A 22,459-nucleotide genomic window follows, 5' to 3' on the forward strand; every position below is an offset into this window, starting at 1 on the left:
ACTTAGTCATTAAGCTCTAATGATGGACTTTAATCAAGCCCCTAGTTTTTTTTTTACGCAGAAGTACAAAGTAAATAATAAATAATATTTAGCTAAAAGAAAAAAGGGGAAAAACTAATTCTCCTTTGAAGAGAACATAAACTAGGAGAGTGTCTAAGGGAAGCTGTGAAAGAAGAGAGAAAACATAATAACTTTGGGAAGTGTGGAAAAAAAGACAGAAAGGAATAAGGAAAACTTTATAATAAGCTTTTTAAGTGGAAAGCCAATGAAGCATGAGAACAGTTGGTGGAAAATTCAATGCTCATCCGTCTTGGCTTAAAAACCATGTCTATTTTACTTTGTATTTTCCAGCTTTTTTTAAAGAAAAATTTGTAGAAATTCAAAGAAAATTGAGTAATTTTTGTTTTTTTAAAGTAGCTTTTATTAGTTTTCATCATTAGAGAGGAACATCCGTCGCTTTCTAAAGTCCTTTTTGCAATTCCGCCAAACGCAGATCAGCAATAGTATGAAATCCCAATCTTGGACATGATATCCACCTAAGATTCACAGAAATCTGAATATCCTATATCCTGGTCTTCAGCAAGCCTGGTCGCTGAGCCATACAGGATACTCTCATCCTATCTTCAACTCCAAATCTTGAACAGGTGGGTCGGGACCTACCCATGATATTCAGGTAACCACAAATCAGTCATCATTGCCACCAAAATTGTGCCTGGATTTGATTCCTTTAATAAAGGCTCTTAGTCAGCTTCCAGAGCTATCCGAAATTCTTTCTGCCTCCACTTATTGATAATCCCCCTTCACTGGATCTCTTGGAGATTGCTCTTGGCGGATTCACAGAGTGAATGTGAGTCTCTTCCTCAGCTACAGTTCATCAGTTCCTTCATTGTCGTCAGTTCCAGAATGTCAGGGATACGGAATAAATCAAACCATTCTTTCTTGAACAAGGCGTCTTTTGCTTTTCCCTACTAGCTTACAGGATTTAGCCAGTGCCTCTACAGCTGATGGACAGTCAGTAAAGAGATCCTTAAATCCAGCATTTGATGGATGTATATTTTTCTCCTGTGTCCCGAAGAAAATTCCTTGATCCTGGAGAATTTAAGAGAAAGTCATGCAAGTGTGCACACCATGGAAGTATCCTTATTTAGGCGCTTACAGAATAGAGGCTTAAAGCACAGAAAGGTGATCTTTATTGGACCCAAATTTATTTAAACGATTACGCAGCTATAAAAGGAGTTTAAAGATAATGTTTAACCAAGAAAAGAGATAAGAAGCTAAAAGTGAGTCTATTGAACTATGGTGGGCTCATAATAACTCATAATGGTGTCCACAGCTATCCGCCTGCCTTTTTTAACGCCATATTCATCACCCATATTCCGCTCTGGCTGCGGAACCCGAATATAGAACCCACACCTCTTTGGGACGTTTAATATTTCAGCGTCAACTAGCTCCCCGACAAAAGAATGGTAACTCTTCCAATCGGGTTAAGGAAATTATAGGGCGAGAGAACTCGTTATCTTGTGCAGCCAACTTAAAAGATTGCCTTCATCTGGAAAGAAGTATTTCATCACAATTATACTAGATCCAACTAGCGAGTTCCTCCAACGGAAGTAACCGTTTTCCTGAACGGATTCTCTCCAAAAATGGCTCCTACGATTTCTTTTAAATTATACCTACTGCAATATGTGGGACAATAAGTTCGAAACTTTTTTAAATCCATTTAGCTGGAGGGTAGGAGAAAAAATGGTTCAATGTTTCCCTAAACTTGTAACTAATTCTATTTATGACTTGTAGATGTAATATTTAAAGACAATTTATAGATTTGAATGGCAGGAAGTACCAATTTAGCTGTCACCAGCTGACGCAACAACTCTCCAAATGTCAGGAGTATATGTAACCAAATGTGACCGAATATATTTCCGTTCCTCCAGTCAAAGTAGTGCATAATGGTAGGATAGCTCTGGCGGAAATGTTTCCTGTAGCTCTGGTGACCTATAAACAGATTTAAGCCCAGTTAAGTCGGCATGAGCCAAGTCACCTGCTCCAACTTGAATGCTTTATGAATGAGTCTTAAATTGAGACATTTTCTTACAGTTTTATTTTAGATGTAGTTTTAAGAGGTAATATTTGAATTGAAAAATAACTAAAGTAAAGTAGTAATCGCGTATTTTTTCAGGCGGGCTTTACTTCCAACTACCAAATTAGGTGTCGCGGACGGAGGCGACTAACAAACATACTTTACTGTAAATTTCTCATATTAACCATTAAATAAAATATCCTAGGCCTAAGACCGGGGAATCGAATCCACTAAACCAACAATACATCTTAGCTTTGCGGGTCTAGTCTCTTAACGCCTAACACACTTTACTGTAAATTTCTTTTTTTGACCATTAAATAAAATCCAAGGCCTAGACACCGGGAATCGAACCCACTAAACCAACAATACATCTAAGCTTTGCGGGTCTAGTCTCTTAACCGCTCGGCTACCGTGGCGCCTTTGAAAGTAACTATGTACTTTTGGATTCAAAATTTTTGTTCGTGACTAGGATTAGAGTGTAATCTCAAGTTTTTGGCTCATTTAAAACATTTTATTTTTATATATATATTTTCTCTTCCTTAAATAAAATCCGAAATTTGGTCACTTTAAAAGAAAAAGAAAAAATTGAAACTAGTTGATTTTACAAAATGCTGGAGTAGGACGTTTACGTCAGCCATTTTTACCATTCCATTCCTGATTAGGCAGTAATATAACGCCTCTAACAGGAAACAGGAGAGAGTAAAATTGTTAAATATATTATTTCAGTCGGAAAATTTTATCAATGTTTCACAAGAAAAAGGAGTAATCTTGTGCCCCTGGAAAATACAGTTTCCATGAACCAATTTAGTTAAACTCAAATTTACTTTTGTTATATATATGGATAGAACAATAAAGCACGTAATAACAAGGCAGAACAATATAGAAATATTATAGTACCGAACAAATTTCGTGAATAACATAAGGGAAAATGTTAAAAGGGAAATTAAACTCTTCATTTATTAATTAAACATTGAAAATTCATACGGCATGCTTTGGGAAACAGAACTATTTCAATGTTGAGGGAAAAATCAAAATATGTGGAAAGAAATTCAAATGAAAAAAAAAAGTCTGCATTGTTTGTAGTTAATTTAACATCCATCTGCTGGAAATCAGCAGTTCATTTAAAGTAAACAAAATTGAAATTAAAGTGGGGGTTAAGTAAAGCAAAGTTTATTAAAGGTGAAGACAAATTACAGTGCTTACAGAATGAGGGCGCCCTTTGAAATTCTGACAGTATTTCAAAAATGGTGTAAAGTAAAGTAATTGCGTAGCGACTAGCAAACATACTTTACTGTAAATATCTTTTGTTAACCATTAAATAAAATCCAAGGCCTAAGACCGGGAATCGAACCCACTAAACCAACAATACATATTAGCATTGCGGGTCTAGTATCTTAACCGCTCGGCTATCGTGGCGCCTGTATTTGGTGTTTTTAGTTTTTACCTACAAAATGGTGTTTTCTTATAAAATATTCTTTTTAAAGTCTCCTTTGGTTCAAAAAAAAAGTTTGTTGGTGTTTTATTCTCTTTTTTTTAGTAGGATCTCGTCGAAGTGTTTCAAAGTACTCCTCAAAATGTGAACCCAGTGATGGGTTCTAAAAATGAACGGACGGACATAGTCTTGGGATCTTGCAAATCCAATTCTTCGAATTAGATGAGCCTTGCAAATGGTCAAGACAAAGCTCGAAGTTTTTTCCAGTTGGTGGTATCCAGCTAGTTTACAATCCTCTGAAATACACACCATTCTAGTACTCCATCATGGAAGATAGCTTCTGAAAAGTCTTTACAAAAGAGTTTGACACAGAATTTATGGATGAGACAAATTGATTCGTTCTTTTTCCAGCACATATGCGTGCTGAAACACCTCATTAGTACAAAACTAGGGAAACCCTGTTGTACCTGAAGTACAACCAAGAGTATGGAAAGGAAGTAAACCAAAAAAAGGACCATCGAGTTGTTCTAAGTACTTGAGACGCCTGATTGGCAAGGTGAGATTCGTCTTTGTCAAGTCCTTGCTTTACAGCATTGAATTGAATCACCAGTCATTAGCAAGCAAAACAAATCTTTCAACTAATCCGATTAAATAGTACTTTAGTATAATTTGTCGTAAATAAACTCGCTCCACCGGAACGAAAGAATACTTAGTTACTGAATGGTCGTACTATCGAATACTGACTTCGATATTAATTGTCCAAGACAGAAATGCTTCCTTTTCCGGACGATAAATGAGACAATTTCTTACTTTACTTTCTTATCAGTATCTTACCAGTACTTTCTTTATCTTTTCTTTAATTTAATGGAAATTTACAATTTTAATTTAAATTATGTTTTATACACGTATATTAATTGAATCCGTAATTATTAATAATAAATCCTAACAACCGTGTAAGGCCATGTTGACCAGATAATAACTGCGTCTGTTGATATTTAATTAATATATATAGCTTATAACCACTTACAACTATCGATGCCATAAATCGATACTGTCTCAAACACTAATCCAACTTTCTCTGCTAAAATTTATTACATATTTCACTTTGATGTGGGTATCAACTGTCAAAACTATTTAGTTATCACTGAATTGGATTATTGGGCATTACGAATGCGGTCAGAAAGATGCAATGTTACTGATCATTCTATTCAAATAGCTTTAATTTAAATTATATTATTTGGATGGTAATCATCAAAGCACAAAGTCCTTCCTATCCTTTATGTTACAGGCTCTTAAAGTTCTAGGCTCAAGTTCCGCATTAGACGACTTTAGGGACTGTTTTCAAGGCTAATAGCCAACTATGTGACAAGTCCATCTGAACTTCTTCATTTTCTGGAAGACCACAAAAGATAACACTTTTTTTTTAAATACAGTTCCCAATCGATCACACCTTCTTTGGTCGATTCCGTTGTCCATCAAGAAGGAAATTACCGTCACGGTGCTATGTTTTTGCGCCACCAATTTCAGTCCATAAGCCATGCTCAAAAGAAGTCCAAAGTTAAAATTAGGTGTCGTGGAGGAGGCGACTAGCAAACATACTTTACTGTAAATTTCTCATATTAACCATTAAATAAAATCCAAGCCTAAGACCGGGAATCGAACCCACTAACCAACAATACATCTTTGCATTGCGGGTCTCGCCTCTAACCACTCGGCTACCGTGGCACCTTATTTAACATAGGAGTTTTTTATCTACTTACCAGTACTCAACACTTTCTTTAGCGTCGTCCTTCCCTCCCCCCAGAAATCCCAGAATGATTTGGGATCGTCCAAATTAACGACATTACAACCAAAACGTATTAAACCGCTCAATTTCACTGGAAAACTTTAAGCGAATCTGCCAACGCTGCTGAGGCAAACTGTTGGAAATCTTTGAATCAACAGAGCGGGCAACTTAAGCTTCAGCGGGATTTCAGCAGTTAACAAAATTAGTTTCAGTGAGCTCAGTGGTAAAGGGAAGTACTAAAAGGGCTGAAGAGAAGAAAGCTCCTTTATAAGGCAGTTTAGGCTAGAGGTTGGACATTTTGTAATCTAAACTAGTACACAGCAGATTTGATACTCATGGAGTCTGATAATCTCTCTACAGCTTCCAGCTGCTCATATTTGTAGACAAGCTCTTCAGCCATTAATATTATTTAATCCAATTCGTACTTAATCTTTAATCCACGGTAAGTTCTAAATTCTAGCCATTTAGTTTAAGAACGTAGTTAGTTCTAAGTGGTTAGATATTGTAAATATAATTGTGTTAGGCGCCACGGTAGTCGAGCGGTTAGAGGCAAAACCTGTAAAGCTAAGATGTATTGTTGGTTTAGTGGGTTCGATTCCCGGTCTAGGCCTTGGATTTTATTTAATGGTTAATAAAAGAAATTTACAGTAAAGTAGTTAGCTAATCGCCACGATAGCCAAGCGGTTATAGGCTAGACCCGCACAGCTGAGATGTATTGCTAGTCTAGTACAGTAAAAGCTCCTTATTCGCGCTTCCTTCATTCGCGTTTTCACTATTCGCGGATTAAAAAAATGCGACCCAATTCCTATATTCGCGGATATTCGCGGAAGTACACTATGATAATAAAAGAATTCCAATAGGTATCCAACCCAATATCCTTTGTAAATGCCGTCAAATGGACTAATAAAAAAAGTAAAATAGATCTTATTACAACTTTGCCTAAAGTATGTTGTTAAATGATATCACCGAGGACTTTGACATAAGCCGCCTTCGCCGCGATCGGTGTTTTTGAGAATGTAAACGCACAGAATGAAAGCAATTGTTCGTGATCCAGCAATAGAAAAAATGGAAGTGGCGTTGCCATTATGGATCGAAGACCGCAATCAAAAAAGGGTGCCCCTGAGTGGTCCAATGGTCCGGGTGAAGGCAAAGTATCTTTACGCTCATTTTAAAGAACCTGTTGGTAGTTGTAGTGGCAAGTTCAAACTTTGACTGCAAACAAAAGCTTTTAAAAACTGCCAAGCAAGAGAAAATTACAAAATTCTTCAAACCATTGCCTAAGCCTTAAGATAATTAATCAAAATGTTCAAAAACTTCAATTAAATTGATTTTTTTATATAAATGTTATTTTATTTTGTCAGCTAGGAACGTATCCCCTATAATCCCATATAAATTACCATTCCGTATTCACGGTTTCTGTATTCGCGGCATATTTATGGAACATATACCCCGCGAATAAAGAGCTTTTACTGTACTAGCAATGTACTAGTCTATATTCCCAATGGTTTATATGAGAAATTTACAGTAAAGTATCATCCATAACATCGCCTCCATCCACGACACCTAATTCGGTAGTTGGGCGTAAAGCCTGCCTGAAAAAATAGGCAATTACTTTACTTCTTTTTTTTTGTGTGCCATGTCCCAAAAGTCGCATAATCTCGATTCATCTTCTCTAGTGTAGTTCTCCTAACAAAAGTTTTTCTTCAATTTTAGCGGCGACACACCTAAAGTCTTTAACAGTTTTAACCTAAAAACGTCCACAAAATTCGAAGGGGTAAAAAAAGTTAATAACAACATGAACAGACATGAACGTTTACTTTTCACATTTCAGTGATGTAAATAACCAGCGGCAATGACGATAGTACAGTGCATATAATTAAGCTTCCTGATGGTGGTGTGAACGAAATGTCCGCCATTGTTAGACTTGAAAACAGAATTTTTACAGTGCAGCAATGAAAATAAACTTTTGTATCAATTTCATTGTCGGAAGTCGGAACGGTCAACATGTCTTTATTTGAAAATATTGATGTTTTCCGGTAGCAAATTCTTGTTTCTTATTTCAAAGTCGGAACGATTCTAAACTACGTCACAGTATTATTCTTTTATATTATTTGTTGTTGGTATTACTTTGACGTGATTATTATTGTGTGTGTTATTTTACTGTTGATATTATTTTTATGGGTACTATTTATATTCTTATATTCCACGAGGGTTGGCCAGTAAGCGTACGCCAGCGCACCCTATTAGAGCACCTGCTAATTAGAGCATCTGCTAATTAGAGCACCCTCTTCCAGAGATCTGCCTGTTTAATTAAACTCAGTCTAGTGAGAAGCTGTATTGGACAAAGTATAACAGCGTGGATTTTTCTTCTCCAAAGAGCTGAACGCTGAGCCAACCTAGCTCTTCATTTTCTTTCTCCAAATACTTCCTGTGCTGTTAAATATTTTTTTCCTTTACAGTACCCATACCCAAGCGATCAAAAGTTTGACGGTCACCCAGTTAATTATGTACGACTAGCATTCTGTCTACTATTATGCTATGAGCATGACCTAGCATTTGGCTCACGTCGCGCTGGTATGCAATGGCATGCTGCGTGTATCTAAACAGCCAACTGCAAATTAGTGCTGAAAACATTCCCGCCCAAGCATTTGTCAAAAATGATTGATTGCCGAACGGTGGTAGTGGATCCCGTTGTACTTACTAAGAGAGATAGTACAGAACGTAAAGGCGCCACGGTAGCCGAGCGGTTAAGAGACTAGAACCCGCAATGCTAAGATGTATTGTTTGTTTAGTGGATTCGATTCCCGGTGTCTAGGCCTTGGATTTTTTTAATGGTTAATAAAAGAAATTTACAGTAAAGTGTGTTGGGCGGCTAAAGCTAGACCCGCAAAGCTAAGATGTATTGTTGGTTTAGTGGGTTCGATTCCCCGGTCTTTAGGCCTTGGATTTTATTTAATGGTTAATAAAAGAAATTTACAGTAAAGTGTGTTAGACGGCTAAAGACTAGACCTGCAAAGCTAAGATGTATTGTTGGTTTAGTGGGTTCGATTCCCCGGTCTTTAGGCCTTGGATTTTATTTAATGGTTAATAAAAGAAATTTACAGTAAAGTATGTCAGGCGGTTATAGACTAGACCCGCAAAGCTAAGATGTATTGTTGGTTTAGTGGGTTCGATTCCCCGGTCTTTAGGCCTTGGATTTTATTTAATGGTTAATATTAGAAATTTACAGTAAAGTACGTTGGAGGTTATAGGCTAGACCCGCAATGCTAATATGTATTGCTGGTTAGTGGGTTCGATCCCCTGGTCCTAGGTCTTGGATTTTATTTAATGGTTAATAAAAGAAATTTACAGTAAAGTGTGTTAGGCGGCTAAAGACTAGACCCGCAAAGCTAAGATGTATTGCTGGTTTAGTGGGTTCGATTCCCGGTCTTTAGGCCGTGGATTTTATTTAATGGTTAATAAAAGTAATTTTCTGTAAAGTATAGTCGCCACCGTCAGCGACTCCTAATTTGGTAGTTGGAGCCTACCTGAAAAAATAAGCAATTACTTTACTTTACATTACTTTAGTACAGAAAACGTAAAAGATGTTGATTCTAAAGAACACCCCAAAGAATTGTTGAAGTAAAAAAGCAGGTTCTGCCTTTATTCTAAATGATAATTTTCAATTTATTTCTTCGTTTCTGCGGAGGCCATTGTTTTGCTCGAAAATGCCTAATCCTAACGCTCTTTTATTCTGTTTTGGGAGGTCTTATATGCGGTAATAATTTTGGCGCCTTTATTACACCCTTTATAGCACGCTTAAAATTTTTTTTTTCTAAAAACTTACATAAGTTAAAGCAATTATAAAGAGTAGCTCTATTCTCAGCCAATGAAATGAGGTAAGTTAGAACTTTATGTAATTTGCTCTGAGGACCATGATTGCGGTAACTATCGGTGAAAGTCTAGTGGAGTTGGCGCCCGACCGATTGGCCCTTCTCTACTTTTGCCAGTTACAAAAGGAACTTTTTTGAAATGTTTCAATTAAACAAGAGGTGGGAATGGTCCGGATTGTGTGAATTAGAAATGGGGGAAAAAGGCAGGAGACCGGTCGGACGGCGGTGCAGAGTAGAGGTGGTAGTTGTGGTGATCATTGTTTTATTGCCTCTCCAGGAACTTGTTGGGACCAATGGGAATGGAACTAACATTGAATCCCTGGGAAAAGAGACCGACCGCTACTAGCGACAGAGAGAGAGAGATGGTACGATACCCTCGGCTCTTCATTCCGAACTAGATGCTGGGTCTAGGGGATCTAGACTCCCTTCCTGTATTTTACTAGTTTTGTCTTCAGAACAAAGTAATTGTACTCCTGTATATCAGAGTGGTAACTACAACACACATACACACTCTGTCGGGATTTCTATTTACAGGAAGAACCATTTCCAACACCCAATATTCCTGGTACAGAGTTACCCGGGCGCCACGAACTTATAGCCTCTAGACCACCATACATGCCCCCACAGCAGGACAGTTTTATTGAATTCGTGCCAGAGGAAAGAATGGTGCTGCTACTGTTGAAAACGGATTTTCTATTAACTCCAGTTGAGGTACCAGGTCTTCAATAATTGCTTGAGTCCTCCTTCACCCCCACCCCATAAAAAGATCGGGTATTGACTCTCTCTCTCTCTCTATCTTTCTATCTATCTCTCTCTTACACACACACTCACCCACCAAATACTTCCCTTTACAACTTCACAAGCCACACTCGAGTCAAATCACCTACGTTTGAACTTTGTACTTCCGGTCTCATGTGGGCCAACCCAAATTCTCTGCAGTCTAGTGAGGAGCTAGCTAGAAACTTTTCATAGTTCAGCTACTTTTACTCCAGAACTGGACAATATCATGGTACAAGGTCTCGGAAGATAAGTGGATTTAGCCAAAAAAACACACGTTACAGGCCGAGAGAGTGGACCTTGAATAGAGCAAAAGACTGAGTGGGACCTTAAAGGAAAGCCTGTCCATTTCCCTTTTCCCAGAACCGAATTTTCCAGGAAAAAACGATTTTCCAGGAAACTGTCGAGGAATTCTTGGAAAAATGAGTGCTTAGTCTTTTTTTTGCCCCAAAAAAAAGACTGAGCACTCACTTTTCCAAGATTTCCTCGACAGTTTCCTGGAAAATCGTTTTTTTCCTGGAAAATTCGGTTTCTGGAAATTGATAGACTTTCCTTTAAGATCCCACTTTTTTTTACGTATTAATGTACGGCCACAACACTTACACAAATAAGGATTGGATAAATTTATTGCTGAAATGGGGACTCGACAAAATGAAAAGTGCAAACCGAAAGTTCCGCTTTACTTGTGGAGTTTTCCACTTTTCCAAGGTATCCATTTGTTCGCTCATTGTTAATTCAATCCTTAGTCAGGAACATTCGATTAAAAGAACATCTTATATTGAACAAGGTAGAGGCTTAACCTTTTTGAGGGCCAGTTGTAAGCATTGATGTTCATTTTGGGACCTACAGATTATAAAGGAAATGGCGAGTTTTCATGAATATAGCGGAAGTACCATTTCACATTTTTCTCAAAAAGATTTTCTCAAAAAAGAAAAGCCTACCGTGATTTTATCTTTAAACTTCCTGTATACCAATTACAGCATTCATCTGAGTAATGATTCTTGGAAAAATTCTTTTTTAGGAGATTCTGAGGGAGAAAGGGAATTTAAAATATTTCGGAAAATCGGGGTAAGGGAAACGTATGAAAATCCTTGTAATTGTTATCGGAATTGTCGTACGAGTGTGTTTGTGCAACAGCAGGTGAGTTTTCCTTAATGTCCTGCAATGAAAAGCTTTTATCAACATGTGAAAATTCAAAAATTCCCTAAAATCTGCCCAGCAAAACCAGTGTGGAAATGAAAGTAATGAATTGAGTTCACGTACAAAAAAGGGGTAAATGGGAGTATATGGGAGAATTTAGGGATAATTCCTTAAATATTATTACTGCGAAATAATTGTTGTGATATTTCACTCAAAATTCAGTAATTTAATTCCTGCTTTTCCAAAATAATATTAAATCCATGTCGTAACTAATTAATTACACAAACACTTTATTCCCCAGAATCTTCTAATTACAGGAGGACATGTAGTGGATGCTGTGAGGGTTGATATGTAAAACGGATCCCGTCCATATATCTTTGTCATTTATTTGCAAATTGCTTCCTACGGCATACTAATTGCCTTAACCCCGCTCCTGTTTGGCCACTGCCAGTAGTTCCCTGTTTTGTGTTGTGACTAAATATGTAACCTAAATTTCAGCTTACAAAAGTATATTATTTCCTTATTTAAATAATGTCCTTATATTTCTTACATTCTTCCAGCGACTGCTTTGTTTTCACTTTTCGTTTAAGCGTTGTTACAAAAAAGAAAAGTCGGAAGTTACTGTTTGCATAACGAGCACTGCCATATTTATCATTATACAGGGTGATCCATTTAAAACGCACCAATCGCGTTTTAGGAAAGCGGAATTTCGAAAAAACGTACGAATTAGACTATATGTTGTTTTTTTTTGGCCTAGTTTTCAAATTTTTCAACCCCGATGCTGTATCTTGATTTTTGGCGGAGTTACGGGCAAAAACCGTATTGGGGTTTTATAAGGACCACTAGTTTTGACAATGAAGAAGTCGTGCATAAGGCGTACATTAAATGATGTGATGGTTGCTTTTATTGGATGATAAAACAAATTTATCCTGATTCACTCACAACCATTACATTACCACTACATTCTTTAAAATCTTCAATTATTATTATTTACCATTCTTTGCGTCACCAAAAACATTTTTTGCAGCCAGAGAACCTCCCAAAACGCGTATTTCTGGTGGAAAATTAATATTGAAAACCGTTCACGAGTTGATAAAATTGTAACTTTGATCTTAAATATCTTGACAAATATTAGGGATATCGTAACGGGGTTAACGTCATTTTTCACAGTTTTTTATGTAGTTTTCATAATCATAGTCAAAACCAGCGCTCCTTATGTAACTCCGATCTGGTTTTTGGCCGAAACTCCGCCAAAAATGAAGATACAGCATCGGGGGTGAAAAATTTGAAAACTAGACCGAAAAAAATATATAGTTTACTTCGTGGGTTTTTTCGAAATTCCGCTTTCCTAAAAAGTTATTAGCGATTGGTGCATTTTAAATGGATCACTCTGTACAATTTAGACGGAAAACTGAATCGGCTCAAAACGGATGGGCCATGTAAAGTTTTTTTTTAAAAAAAAAAAATTCAGCAATTATAAATTTACAGCTGTTCTAATTTAAACTTATCATTATTTACAGGCAGCTGGGTACCGGTAGAATGGACCTGATTATCATTATCTTCAGTGTGTGCCTTCAGCCATTTTCAGCCAAAGAATTAGGTAATATGAACTATAGTATTATTAGTATTATTATTTTCAATTCTTTTGTACAAAAATTTAGGTATTACAGATTATTTACAATGAGAAATTATATTTGTTGTATCCAAATTTTCATTTATAATTCGCGTTGGCAGGACTGTTTTCATGTTCAGTTTCATCCCTTCATTTCTTCATGTCTTTGGTGGGTGATCTAAGAACTAGTTTTTCAGAGTTAGGTACCTGGTTTGGGGATACTTGCTGCCCAAGTGTGAAACTGCTTTTGGATAGGTTCGTTGGGTCATCCTGCAATGAGGCCCAACTAGCTGCATAATGTTTAGGGAGAGGGGTAAGGAGATTGTAAACCGGAGGCGGCTGGGGGGGCCTGGCTCATTTGCCCCTGTGCCAGGAACCCCACTTTATTTCTACTCCTGTCTAATTGCTTGAACCCCCCCCCCCCCTAGAAAGGCACTCGAAAGTATTTAGCCTCTGAAGATGGATGGAAACTCCTGAAACTAGACAGGAACCAAATAAAATCAAGCATGACTATGATGAATAAAAAAAGCAACAGAATTTTGTTTGCCTTATTTTTGGCATTGGCTTCCGCCATACAGCCAGCATCGTCTAGGTGCTTATCACTAGAATATCACTCACTCTCCATTCTTACTTATAAATACATTCCTTCACACATTCATCCCTCTACTATATACAACTATTTACATAAACCTTACAACTAATGGATGGATCAGTACTCCTATATTCCTGCCATCCTTATAGCTTAACCGAAATTAAAATCACCGTAATCCTTCTTTAATCATTTTCTTCCATTCATTCTAATCGGTTATAACTTTTAAATAGATTCATATTTCGTTGCTAGCTCTGCTACAGGTTTAAGCACATAGATGTTGCTGGAGAATATTTATGTCTTCGTAGCGAAATGGTGCACCTAAATACCTGTATATGTCGTCAAACATTCGTTTCCTTTCTACCACATAACGTGGACATATTATTATATGTTATTCGTGAATGCTTAGAGCAAATTCAGTAAAAGGAAAGAAATGCAATAACACTCCCTTAATTTGCAATATCTGTGAAGTTCAACCAAATATTTACATTTCTAAATCGTGAGAGATCCTGGAGCACTTGGAATGGATAAAATGAAACAGAAGATGAAGAACAAGGAATGACATTATTTATTTTTATCAAAAAGGGGAAAAAATGGAATGAATAAACATTAGACTAATTGAAAACTATAGAAGTTGAAACGGAAGTTGAAAAAAAACAACAAATAAATAACACAAAATAACATTTAGTGAAATAACATAGAATAACTTTCAACGTAAATCTAAAATATATTACGCTCAATGGAATAAATAAAATGTTAAAAGAAAGAAAGCTCATAACAAGAAAAGTAACTTCTATTTGTCCGTTAAAAAATAGAGTATAAAAAGGAAACTAGAAGAGGTTGTTTGTGGCGTTGGTAGGAGGATACCTGGAGTAGAGAAAAAAAGAGGAATAAGAAGGACGAAGACATTTCCAGCGGTAGATTAAAGCACTCGGGCTGTGTTAAGCCATTATCTTCCAGCCATCTACCCAGACGCACTGGAGGAGATAACTCTCCTTCTTTTTTTCTTCTTCTTTTCCCACGGCGAGAAACCGTCTTAACAGTTTTCCTAAGACAATAATGTGTCCACCCAGAGGCGGCGGTGGCGGCGGTGGGGATGTCAACGCTACTAAACGGGTAACTGGGAGCAGCAAAAGGAGCAGTCTTGTGAAAAATTGCGGGCGGTTTCTTTCTCTTAAATTGTTGTCGTTCTTTCTAAAGAGTCATCATAGTGATTTTTTTTATGTCTTCAGAAGTGACCTTTAACCGCGGAAATTGAGTTCTCTTTGGTGCTTTTTAGTAGAGGATGGACTTATTGTACTGATTATTGTACTAATTATTTTTAAAAACTCTACAAGACTGGTAAGAAACATTCGGAGCAGAATTCTGGAGCACCGCCTGAATATCTCCCAGACATAGTTTCTTGTACCAAAAAAAAAAGAAAAAAAAAAGCAGGCTGAGGTGGCTCGGTCCATGTTGAACGGATGCCCCATCACCGAGTTCCGAGAAAAGTATTATATGGACACCCTGGAGGGAGAGGGCGCAAGACGTTTAGGTCGTTCCAGGATAAGGTGGTTGGATGACGCAGAAAGAGATCTGTGAAAGGTGGGTATTAGAAAATGGCGCCTAAAAGCCGAAGACAGGGAAGAGTGGTATACAGGCATTTAGATACACCATTTCGCTGCGAAGACATAATATTCTCCACCAACATCTATGTATGTGCTTAAATCTGTGGCAGAGCTAGCAATGAAATATGAATATATTTAAAAGTTATAGCCGATTAGAATGAATGGAAGAAAATGATTAGAGAAGGATTACGGTGATTTTAATTTCGGTTAAGCTGTAAGGATGGCAGGAATATAGAGTACTGATCCATCCATTAGTTGTAAGTTTGTAGGTAAATAGTTTGTATATAGTAGAGGGATGAATGTGTAAAGGGAATGTATTTATAGGTAAGAATGGAGAGTGAGTGATATTCTAGTGATAAGCACCTAGACGATGCTGGCTGCATGGCGGAAGCCAATGCCAAAAAAAAGCCAAAAAAAAAGAGTGGCACTCTCTCTTGAATGAGGTCCAGGTCCTACTATAGGACTGTAGTAACATGAAGAAGAAGTAGAAGATTATTCTTCCATCCAACCAGAAGAGAGACCCTTTAGATTTGCTCTTGCAGATAGCTCAACAACTTGATGTTCTATTTCCTGTTTGAAGGGTCTTATACGCGAAGTTATTTCCAGCAAGCAGCATCTTTAAAGTGCGTTTTGCTTTTCGGGGGATGGGATGCTGCAGAAAATGGAATAATTTTTATTGCAACTTAAAATGGGAATATTTTATAGAATTTTTTTTCGTATTTTCTTAAAGAGTTTTTTTCTAAAGTTATATGTTAGATTATAATCTGGTAATGGCCTCCACTTTCCGCCAACTACCCTAGGGCCCAAGACATTATAATATATATATAGCCCAGCCTGGGACGTGGCTTGAAAGAAGATAAAGTCTGGCCTCTCACCCCCCCTCCCACATTACTGGGCCAAAAATAAAGAGTTATGGACCACTGGAATAGCTGATGATAAGTCTAGTACGATTCCAGATGGTTATCTACTGTAGCCGCCGGCTGGAGTGCTAACTGTGGTAGAGGCGGGTAGTTCCGGTCTGTATTTTGTTAAAAATATATTATCTTCAGCACATTAGAGAAAGATTGATATAGCCGTGGAATCTGCATGGCAGAACGATACGTTTCTTGTATTATCTACGTTATTTCTCTCTATTCTTTTTGTTTATTACCAAAATCATTTTACGATTTTCTAGTTTAAAATTGTCAATATTTGTTAAATTTTAATTAATAATCTAACTGTTTATGACGAAGACATTCGTCCTGAAAAAAGTGTAAAATTTTGTATTATGACGAGTACATTCGTCATGCCTTTTCAGTGGTAACCATCACCAGTTAATTTTGCAATTTTAGTTTAAAACTAAAATATATTCGTAAACTGGCAAGAAGTTTAGAATATTTTGAGGCCATCTCGAAATAAAATGAACTAACAGATGGATATAGTATGAAATTAGTCTTCGTAAATGTATCTCTTGTCTTTTTATTAGTCAACACTGAATCAAATAACGGATTCATATATTGTGTTAGGCAGGCGCCACGATAGCCGAGCAGTTAAGAGACTACACCCGCAAAGCTTACATGTATTGCTGGTTAGTAGGTTTGATTCCTAGTGTCTAGACCGTTTTTCTTTTTTTTTTAAGTGCAATTTGTAACCTTTGACTTCCTTATTTTAAGACAATCTACTGTAAAAATTGACTATTGGTCCATCTAAAAGAGTTTTCAATGAATTAAACAACTTGATAAACTAACACTGTTGGGTGCTCGTGAACACGTTTTCTTGTAAAACAAAAACGTAATTTCTCATACAAAGATAAAAGGAATCCTGGCAAATGATATACCATTTGAAAGCCCCCATTAGACAAGGGAACTTTTACTAAAAAGTGGCCAGCACCTAGGTCTGATAATGATCCCCATAAGGGCCTAATGAGTTTTCTTCAAAAATTTCCGATTACTTTTTATTTTTCCAGTATCCAGGAGAAAGATTGAGGCTGTTTGGAGAAGTAAACTTACGCTTCAAAATGGTATCAATTTTTAGAAAATTTATCTGTCTTTCTAACCGTGTCATCAGAATCGAATTAGGACTAAAACTTTCTGAGTAATAACATTTTTATTGGAAAAAAAAGTAATGATTTTAGAAAAAATATTGAAAGTGACGTCACTCAAGAACTGAAGTTGGCCAATGTCGTCATTGAACTCCACTTCAGATGTACTACTCACAGTAGGCCTATGGACAATACTTACTGGTTCATCCAGTATCCATAAAAAATTTTTAACAAAAAAGAAAATGAAAAAAATAAACCAAGTGAAGAGGGGTAATCACAGATCGTTTAAGTAAAATATGTGTTATAAATTTCGACTAAACAGGAAGTGTGTTTGACTTGAATTTATTCTAAGTTTTCCTTGTCAGGGTCGTAAAAGTTTATTGTTTTTTTTATTAATTGAAGTAATTTATATCCGGTGGTTTGTTTTTTCTCCATTTATTTATTTAAACTAAAGTACGTGAGGGATGCTCAGTTTTATTTCCTACGTCTGTTTGTTCATGTGTTGATAGTTTCAATTCTAATGCTCCATTCTAATTTGACCTAAAAAAAAAAAAAAAGAACCGGATACACTTCGTGTTATTCTCTGTGTGTCATCTGGGAATACTTTACTTTTTTTAATTGCGTCCATTTATTCTGTCTGCTTTTCCGCCATTTGACGAAATTTGTTTGTTGATGGTCGTGGCGGGAGGGAAGGGTACAATAAGTTGTGTAGAATGTGTCTGTGCCATCCAGTTATTCTCCTTTTCTAGACTCAATATTATTTATTTTTTATTCACGGTCGTCCACGTCATGGCCAGCAAAAACAGAATAAAACAAAAAACAAAATGGCGATTTCATGTAATATAATCGTCCTCTTGACTACACTAGCGCGATCTGTCCGGCTGAGTACTTATCTCTTGAAATGTATTTGTAGCATACGTGCTTTGGTCATATGACTCTCGGCACCCTCTCGTGGATTTGTATATAACTATTTTTTTTTATTGCTTTTATATGGAAAAAATGAATCTAGATATTTATTTTCATTTAGTTTTTTTGTATTTAAAAAAAATAATCTGTTGCGAACGACTTTCCACAGAATTTTCCTGGAAAAAGTTTCCTAATTATTGAACAAATTACGCGCATTAAACATTTTATAAGCCATTTCCTCTCATAAATCTCGTAAAACGGAAAAATCTATTCAGATAAAAGGGTAACTTCCGGTTGACTGTTGAAGATTCGGAAGCTTATTGCTAGATTACGATAATGGTCAATTAAACGGATACACATTTTTGAACTTCCTGTGTTTTTGACTTTTATAAGTTTCCGCTTTCCTCACAGACCTGTTTGTGAAAATCACGTAGTTTTGAACTCCTGGAGATCTCTTGAGAAAAAAAGATGAGAACATTTCACCGGACATCCTGTTTGTCCAGCTGGTGCAGTTATTAATAAATTAGGATGTGACAAATTTTACTTGAAATTTAAATTCCACCATTTTGTTTGATTAGATTCTGTGAGATTGTGGGAGGTTAACATTGAGGTAGATCTGTAGTATGGACTCTTAGAATGATTGGTGCATTTAAACATGCAGCCACGCCCACAAATTCTTGCAACGCCAATAGATTCTTCAGAATTCAATATTCATTCTTCCAATCACAATCTTTTAAATAAAATCGAAACACCCGTTTAACGATTACTTATTTAAGCGTAAATTTGATTATAATTGTGGCATAACTAGGACTCTTTTGCACAATCAGAGAGGCTTGTTGTGATTGTTTTAGATTCGCTGGGTACTGGATTGTTTTTCTCGGAGCAGTCCAGCTCCTATTGGTCCCAGATTGGTCTCAGTCTTTTGTACTCAAATTTGTATTGTAACTTTTTATGGCCAGCAAAGTATTTATTACTAAGTAAAGAAGTAAAGTAAAGTAATTGCCTATTTTTTCAGGCGGGGCTTAACGTCCAACCACCAATTAGGTGTCGTGGACAGAGGAGACTAGCAAACATACTTTACTGTAAATTTCTCATATTAATCATTAAATAAAATCCAAGGCCTAGACCAGGGGAATCGAACCCACTAAACCAACAATACCATCTTAGCATTGCGGGTCTAGCCTCTTGACCGCTCGGCTACCGTGGCGCCTAAGTATTTATTACTAAATGTTATCGTTATAGGTAGAGGAACAGTTACTAGTCTTGTCATACGCTTTGGAAGTATTCTAAAAGCTGCTGCTATTGTGACACTGTCACTTCCTGCCAATGAATTTCGACAAATAACTTTATTACCGGAAGCCCAAGGAAAAAAACAAAAAACAAAATGAAAAATCAAGTTTCAGGTTTTCTCCAACTTTACGTTTGTTTAGGAAAACTTTTTCTGAGTTATGATTTTGTAGTTGTACTCATTTAAATAGATGATCATGACGCATTAAGGTCAATTGTTCTAGTACAAATTCCTAGTTTCGTAAAAAAATTAATTACGTAAATTGAAAAGAGAAAGTCGGAGATTATGAGAAATTCATTTCTCTTTCCTTCCGGTGTTTTTATTTTCTATTTGTGAACTGTAATATCCAGACATTTATGACATTCTTCAACTTAATGAAACAATATGTAACGTTGCTACTGAGATAGTTTATGAAATCTAGTTGGAGACGTCTTTTTCAGAGAAGGTTATGCAATGATATGTAGAGTTACTTACATCAGAGGGAAACCACCCTCTACTTCCGCTACGTTATGGTGGAACAAAGTTACAAAGAGAAGTACCTAATTTAATTGGATTCGCTTTTATTCTTGCAGATGGATAACAAGCAATATTCTCCTCTTTGTTTTTTTTTGGTTCTTAAAGCTTTCCATAACAACATATTGTTGTTCAGCAAAGAGTGCGATCATAACAATTGCAGAAAGGAAATTTCTAACAATAAATCTAACTTCCTTTCTGACACAAGTTTAGAAAGCAGAATAATTTATTCTGAAGGACAAAATTTATGTAATACTTTGTGCAGTTTGAAGGTGAGGGGTGGGGTGGTAAAATGGTTTGAAACACTCACGCGATTGGTCCACATCCTTTGCAGAGCTATTGAAGTTGAAATTGGCAAGTTCCTAAGGGCATTCATTGATCTTCCCGCTTCTACTGCCGTTTTCCGTCTTCTAGGTAGGTTCCTTAGAAGATGTATACACTTCTAAACTTATCTTAATCTGACTCAGTCATCTTCACATAGACTATGATAAGTCATTAATCATAAGAATGCCCATAATGTACAAAGGACCATTCTACAGCCTTGATGTCCTTTGCCCATCTTTCAGTAAAGGATCAAAAAGAATAAATGAATGAATGAAATTTTGGTTTTTAAGATAATATCATGCAACAAGGGTTGAGTCAATTTACAAGATAATTTACAATTTACAATTTGGTATAAAACTCATTAAAATCTGTACAGTAGAAAGAGAGAAAAAAAGGTTTGAAATTTCAACTAGTTGCAAAACCACCAAAATTTAACCTTCTGTATCTCGGTAAATATTGCTACTAAAACAATATCATTTATGTCAGCTATAGAGCTATGTATTCTCTACAATTCGGTATAAAACTCATCAAAATCTGTACAGTAGAAAGAGAGAAAAAAAGGTTTGAAATTTCAGCTAGTTACAAAACCATAAAAATTTAACCTTCTGTATCTCGGTAAATATTGCTACTAAAACAATATCATTTATGTCAGCTATAGAGCTATGTATTCTCTACAATTCGGTATAAAACTCATCAAAATCTGTACAGTAGAAAGAGAGAAAAAAAGGTTTGAAATTTCAACTAGTTGCAAAACCATAAAAATTCAACCTTCAGTATCTCGGTAAATATTGCTACTAAAACAATATCATTTATGTCAGCTATAGAGCTATGTATTCTCTACAATTCGGTATAAAACTCATCAAAATCTGTACAGTAGAAAGAGAGAAAAAAAGGTTTGAAATTTCAACTAGTTGTAAAACCACCAAAATTTAACCTTCTATATCTCGTCAACTATTTATACTAAAACAATGCGATTTTTGTCGGTTATAGAGCTACGTATTCTCTACAATTTGGTATAAAACTCATCAAAATCTGTACAGTAGAAAGAGAGAAAAAAAGGTTTGAAATTTCAGCTAGTTACAAAACCATAAAAATTTAACCTCCTATATCTCGGTAAATATTGCTACTAAAACAATGCGATTTATGTCGGTTATAGAGCTGTGTATTCTCTACAATTTGGTATAAAACTCATTAAAATCTGTACAGTAGAAAGGGAGAAAAAAAGGTTTGAAATTTCAGCTAGTTGTAAAAGCACCAAAATTTAACCTCCTATATCTCGTTAACTATTGCTACTAAAACAATGCGATTTATGTCGGTTATAGAGCTGTGTATTCTCTACAATTTGGTATAAAACTCATTAAAATCTGTACAGTAGAAAGAGAGAAAAAAAGGTTTGAAATTTCAGCTAGTTGTAAAACCACCAAAATTTAACCTCCTATATCTCGTTAACTATTGCTACTAAAACAATGCGATTTATGTCGGTTATAGAGCTGTGTATTCTCTACAATTTGGTATAAAACTCATTAAAATCGGTAAAGTAGAAAGAGAGAAAAAAAGGTTTGAAATTTCAACTAGTTGTAAAACCACCAAAATTTAACCTTGTATATCTCGTTAACTATTGTAACTAAAACAATGCGATTAATTCGGTAATGTTATAAAAATTCAATTTTAATATTTGTTTTTCCTTAATATTGAATCGTAACTGTACAAGTGGTAGCGCTACTTATTTACATCATGACTTAAATACATAATTATTCAGATGGTGTGACTGTGTTCTGTTCTTCCTCTCTCTCTCACTTTTCTCCCCTTGGTGATTTCCTGGAGTTTACGTGACGAAAAATAAACGCTTCTACCAGTGGCGAGTTGTCAATATTTGGAGGATACCTTTGGGAAATCAATCAAATGTAGGCGATTGGTGGAGAAGGAATAAGTTTCAAGGAGGCTAAGTGGTTTTTACGAGTTTTAGAATGAAGAGCTAATAGACGATTTTGGCCGCGATATGACGTCAGAAATTCTTCTTTTTTTTGTATCCATACAAAATAACCTTGGGAACTAGTTTCCTCATTGGTTCAGCGGCAATGCAGCTGATAAACGGAAGGAAACAAGTTTTTTTTTCATTTCTAGATCTTTCGACATCCGTTTTCTTTAAAGCTGTAGTATTTTCCTTCCTGTTAAGTCTTGCGAAATGTCCCCCAGTATTCCAGGTGCAAAAAAAAAGAAAGGTACAGATTAGTGTGGTAAGTTAGTCAGCGAGTTTCTCCGTAGAGGGAAAAGGGACTAGCCACTGCTTGAGGGATCTTGGCATCGCTGCGGGTATTCCAGCCCTAACAACACGAACACTTATACTGGGCACACTAAACACTCACAAAATACCTAATAGAGCCTGCAGAGATGATCGTTGATTGGCACAAATCTTGTGGGTTTTTGCGAACCCACAGACAAAACTTTCTCGCTCACACATCTACATTTAAAATATACGAGTATATACGTACGTATATACACATGCCTCCTTCATT

At 36.2% G+C, this 22,459-nt stretch overlaps 1 protein-coding gene across 3 annotated transcripts in view; it reads left to right on the plus strand.

Moving 5' to 3' along the window:
- The window catches only part of LOC141450711 (zwei Ig domain protein zig-8-like), a 480,655-nt gene that overhangs the window by 419,719 nt on the left and 38,477 nt on the right, over window positions 1-22,459 (plus strand). For all 3 annotated transcript variants that reach the window (XM_074121414.1, XM_074121413.1, XM_074121412.1), the window contains one exon: window positions 12,605-12,684. In XM_074121414.1, coding sequence (XP_073977515.1) covers window positions 12,624-12,684 — 61 coding nt within the window. In that variant the 5' untranslated portion in view covers window positions 12,605-12,623. The remainder of the gene's footprint in view (window positions 1-12,604; window positions 12,685-22,459) is intronic.

This window comes from Rhodnius prolixus, unplaced genomic scaffold (genome assembly GCF_049639745.1).
Source record: "Rhodnius prolixus isolate KJV_2025 unplaced genomic scaffold, Rpr scaffold_8, whole genome shotgun sequence".
NCBI classification, from domain to species: Eukaryota; Metazoa; Arthropoda; class Insecta; order Hemiptera; family Reduviidae; genus Rhodnius; species Rhodnius prolixus.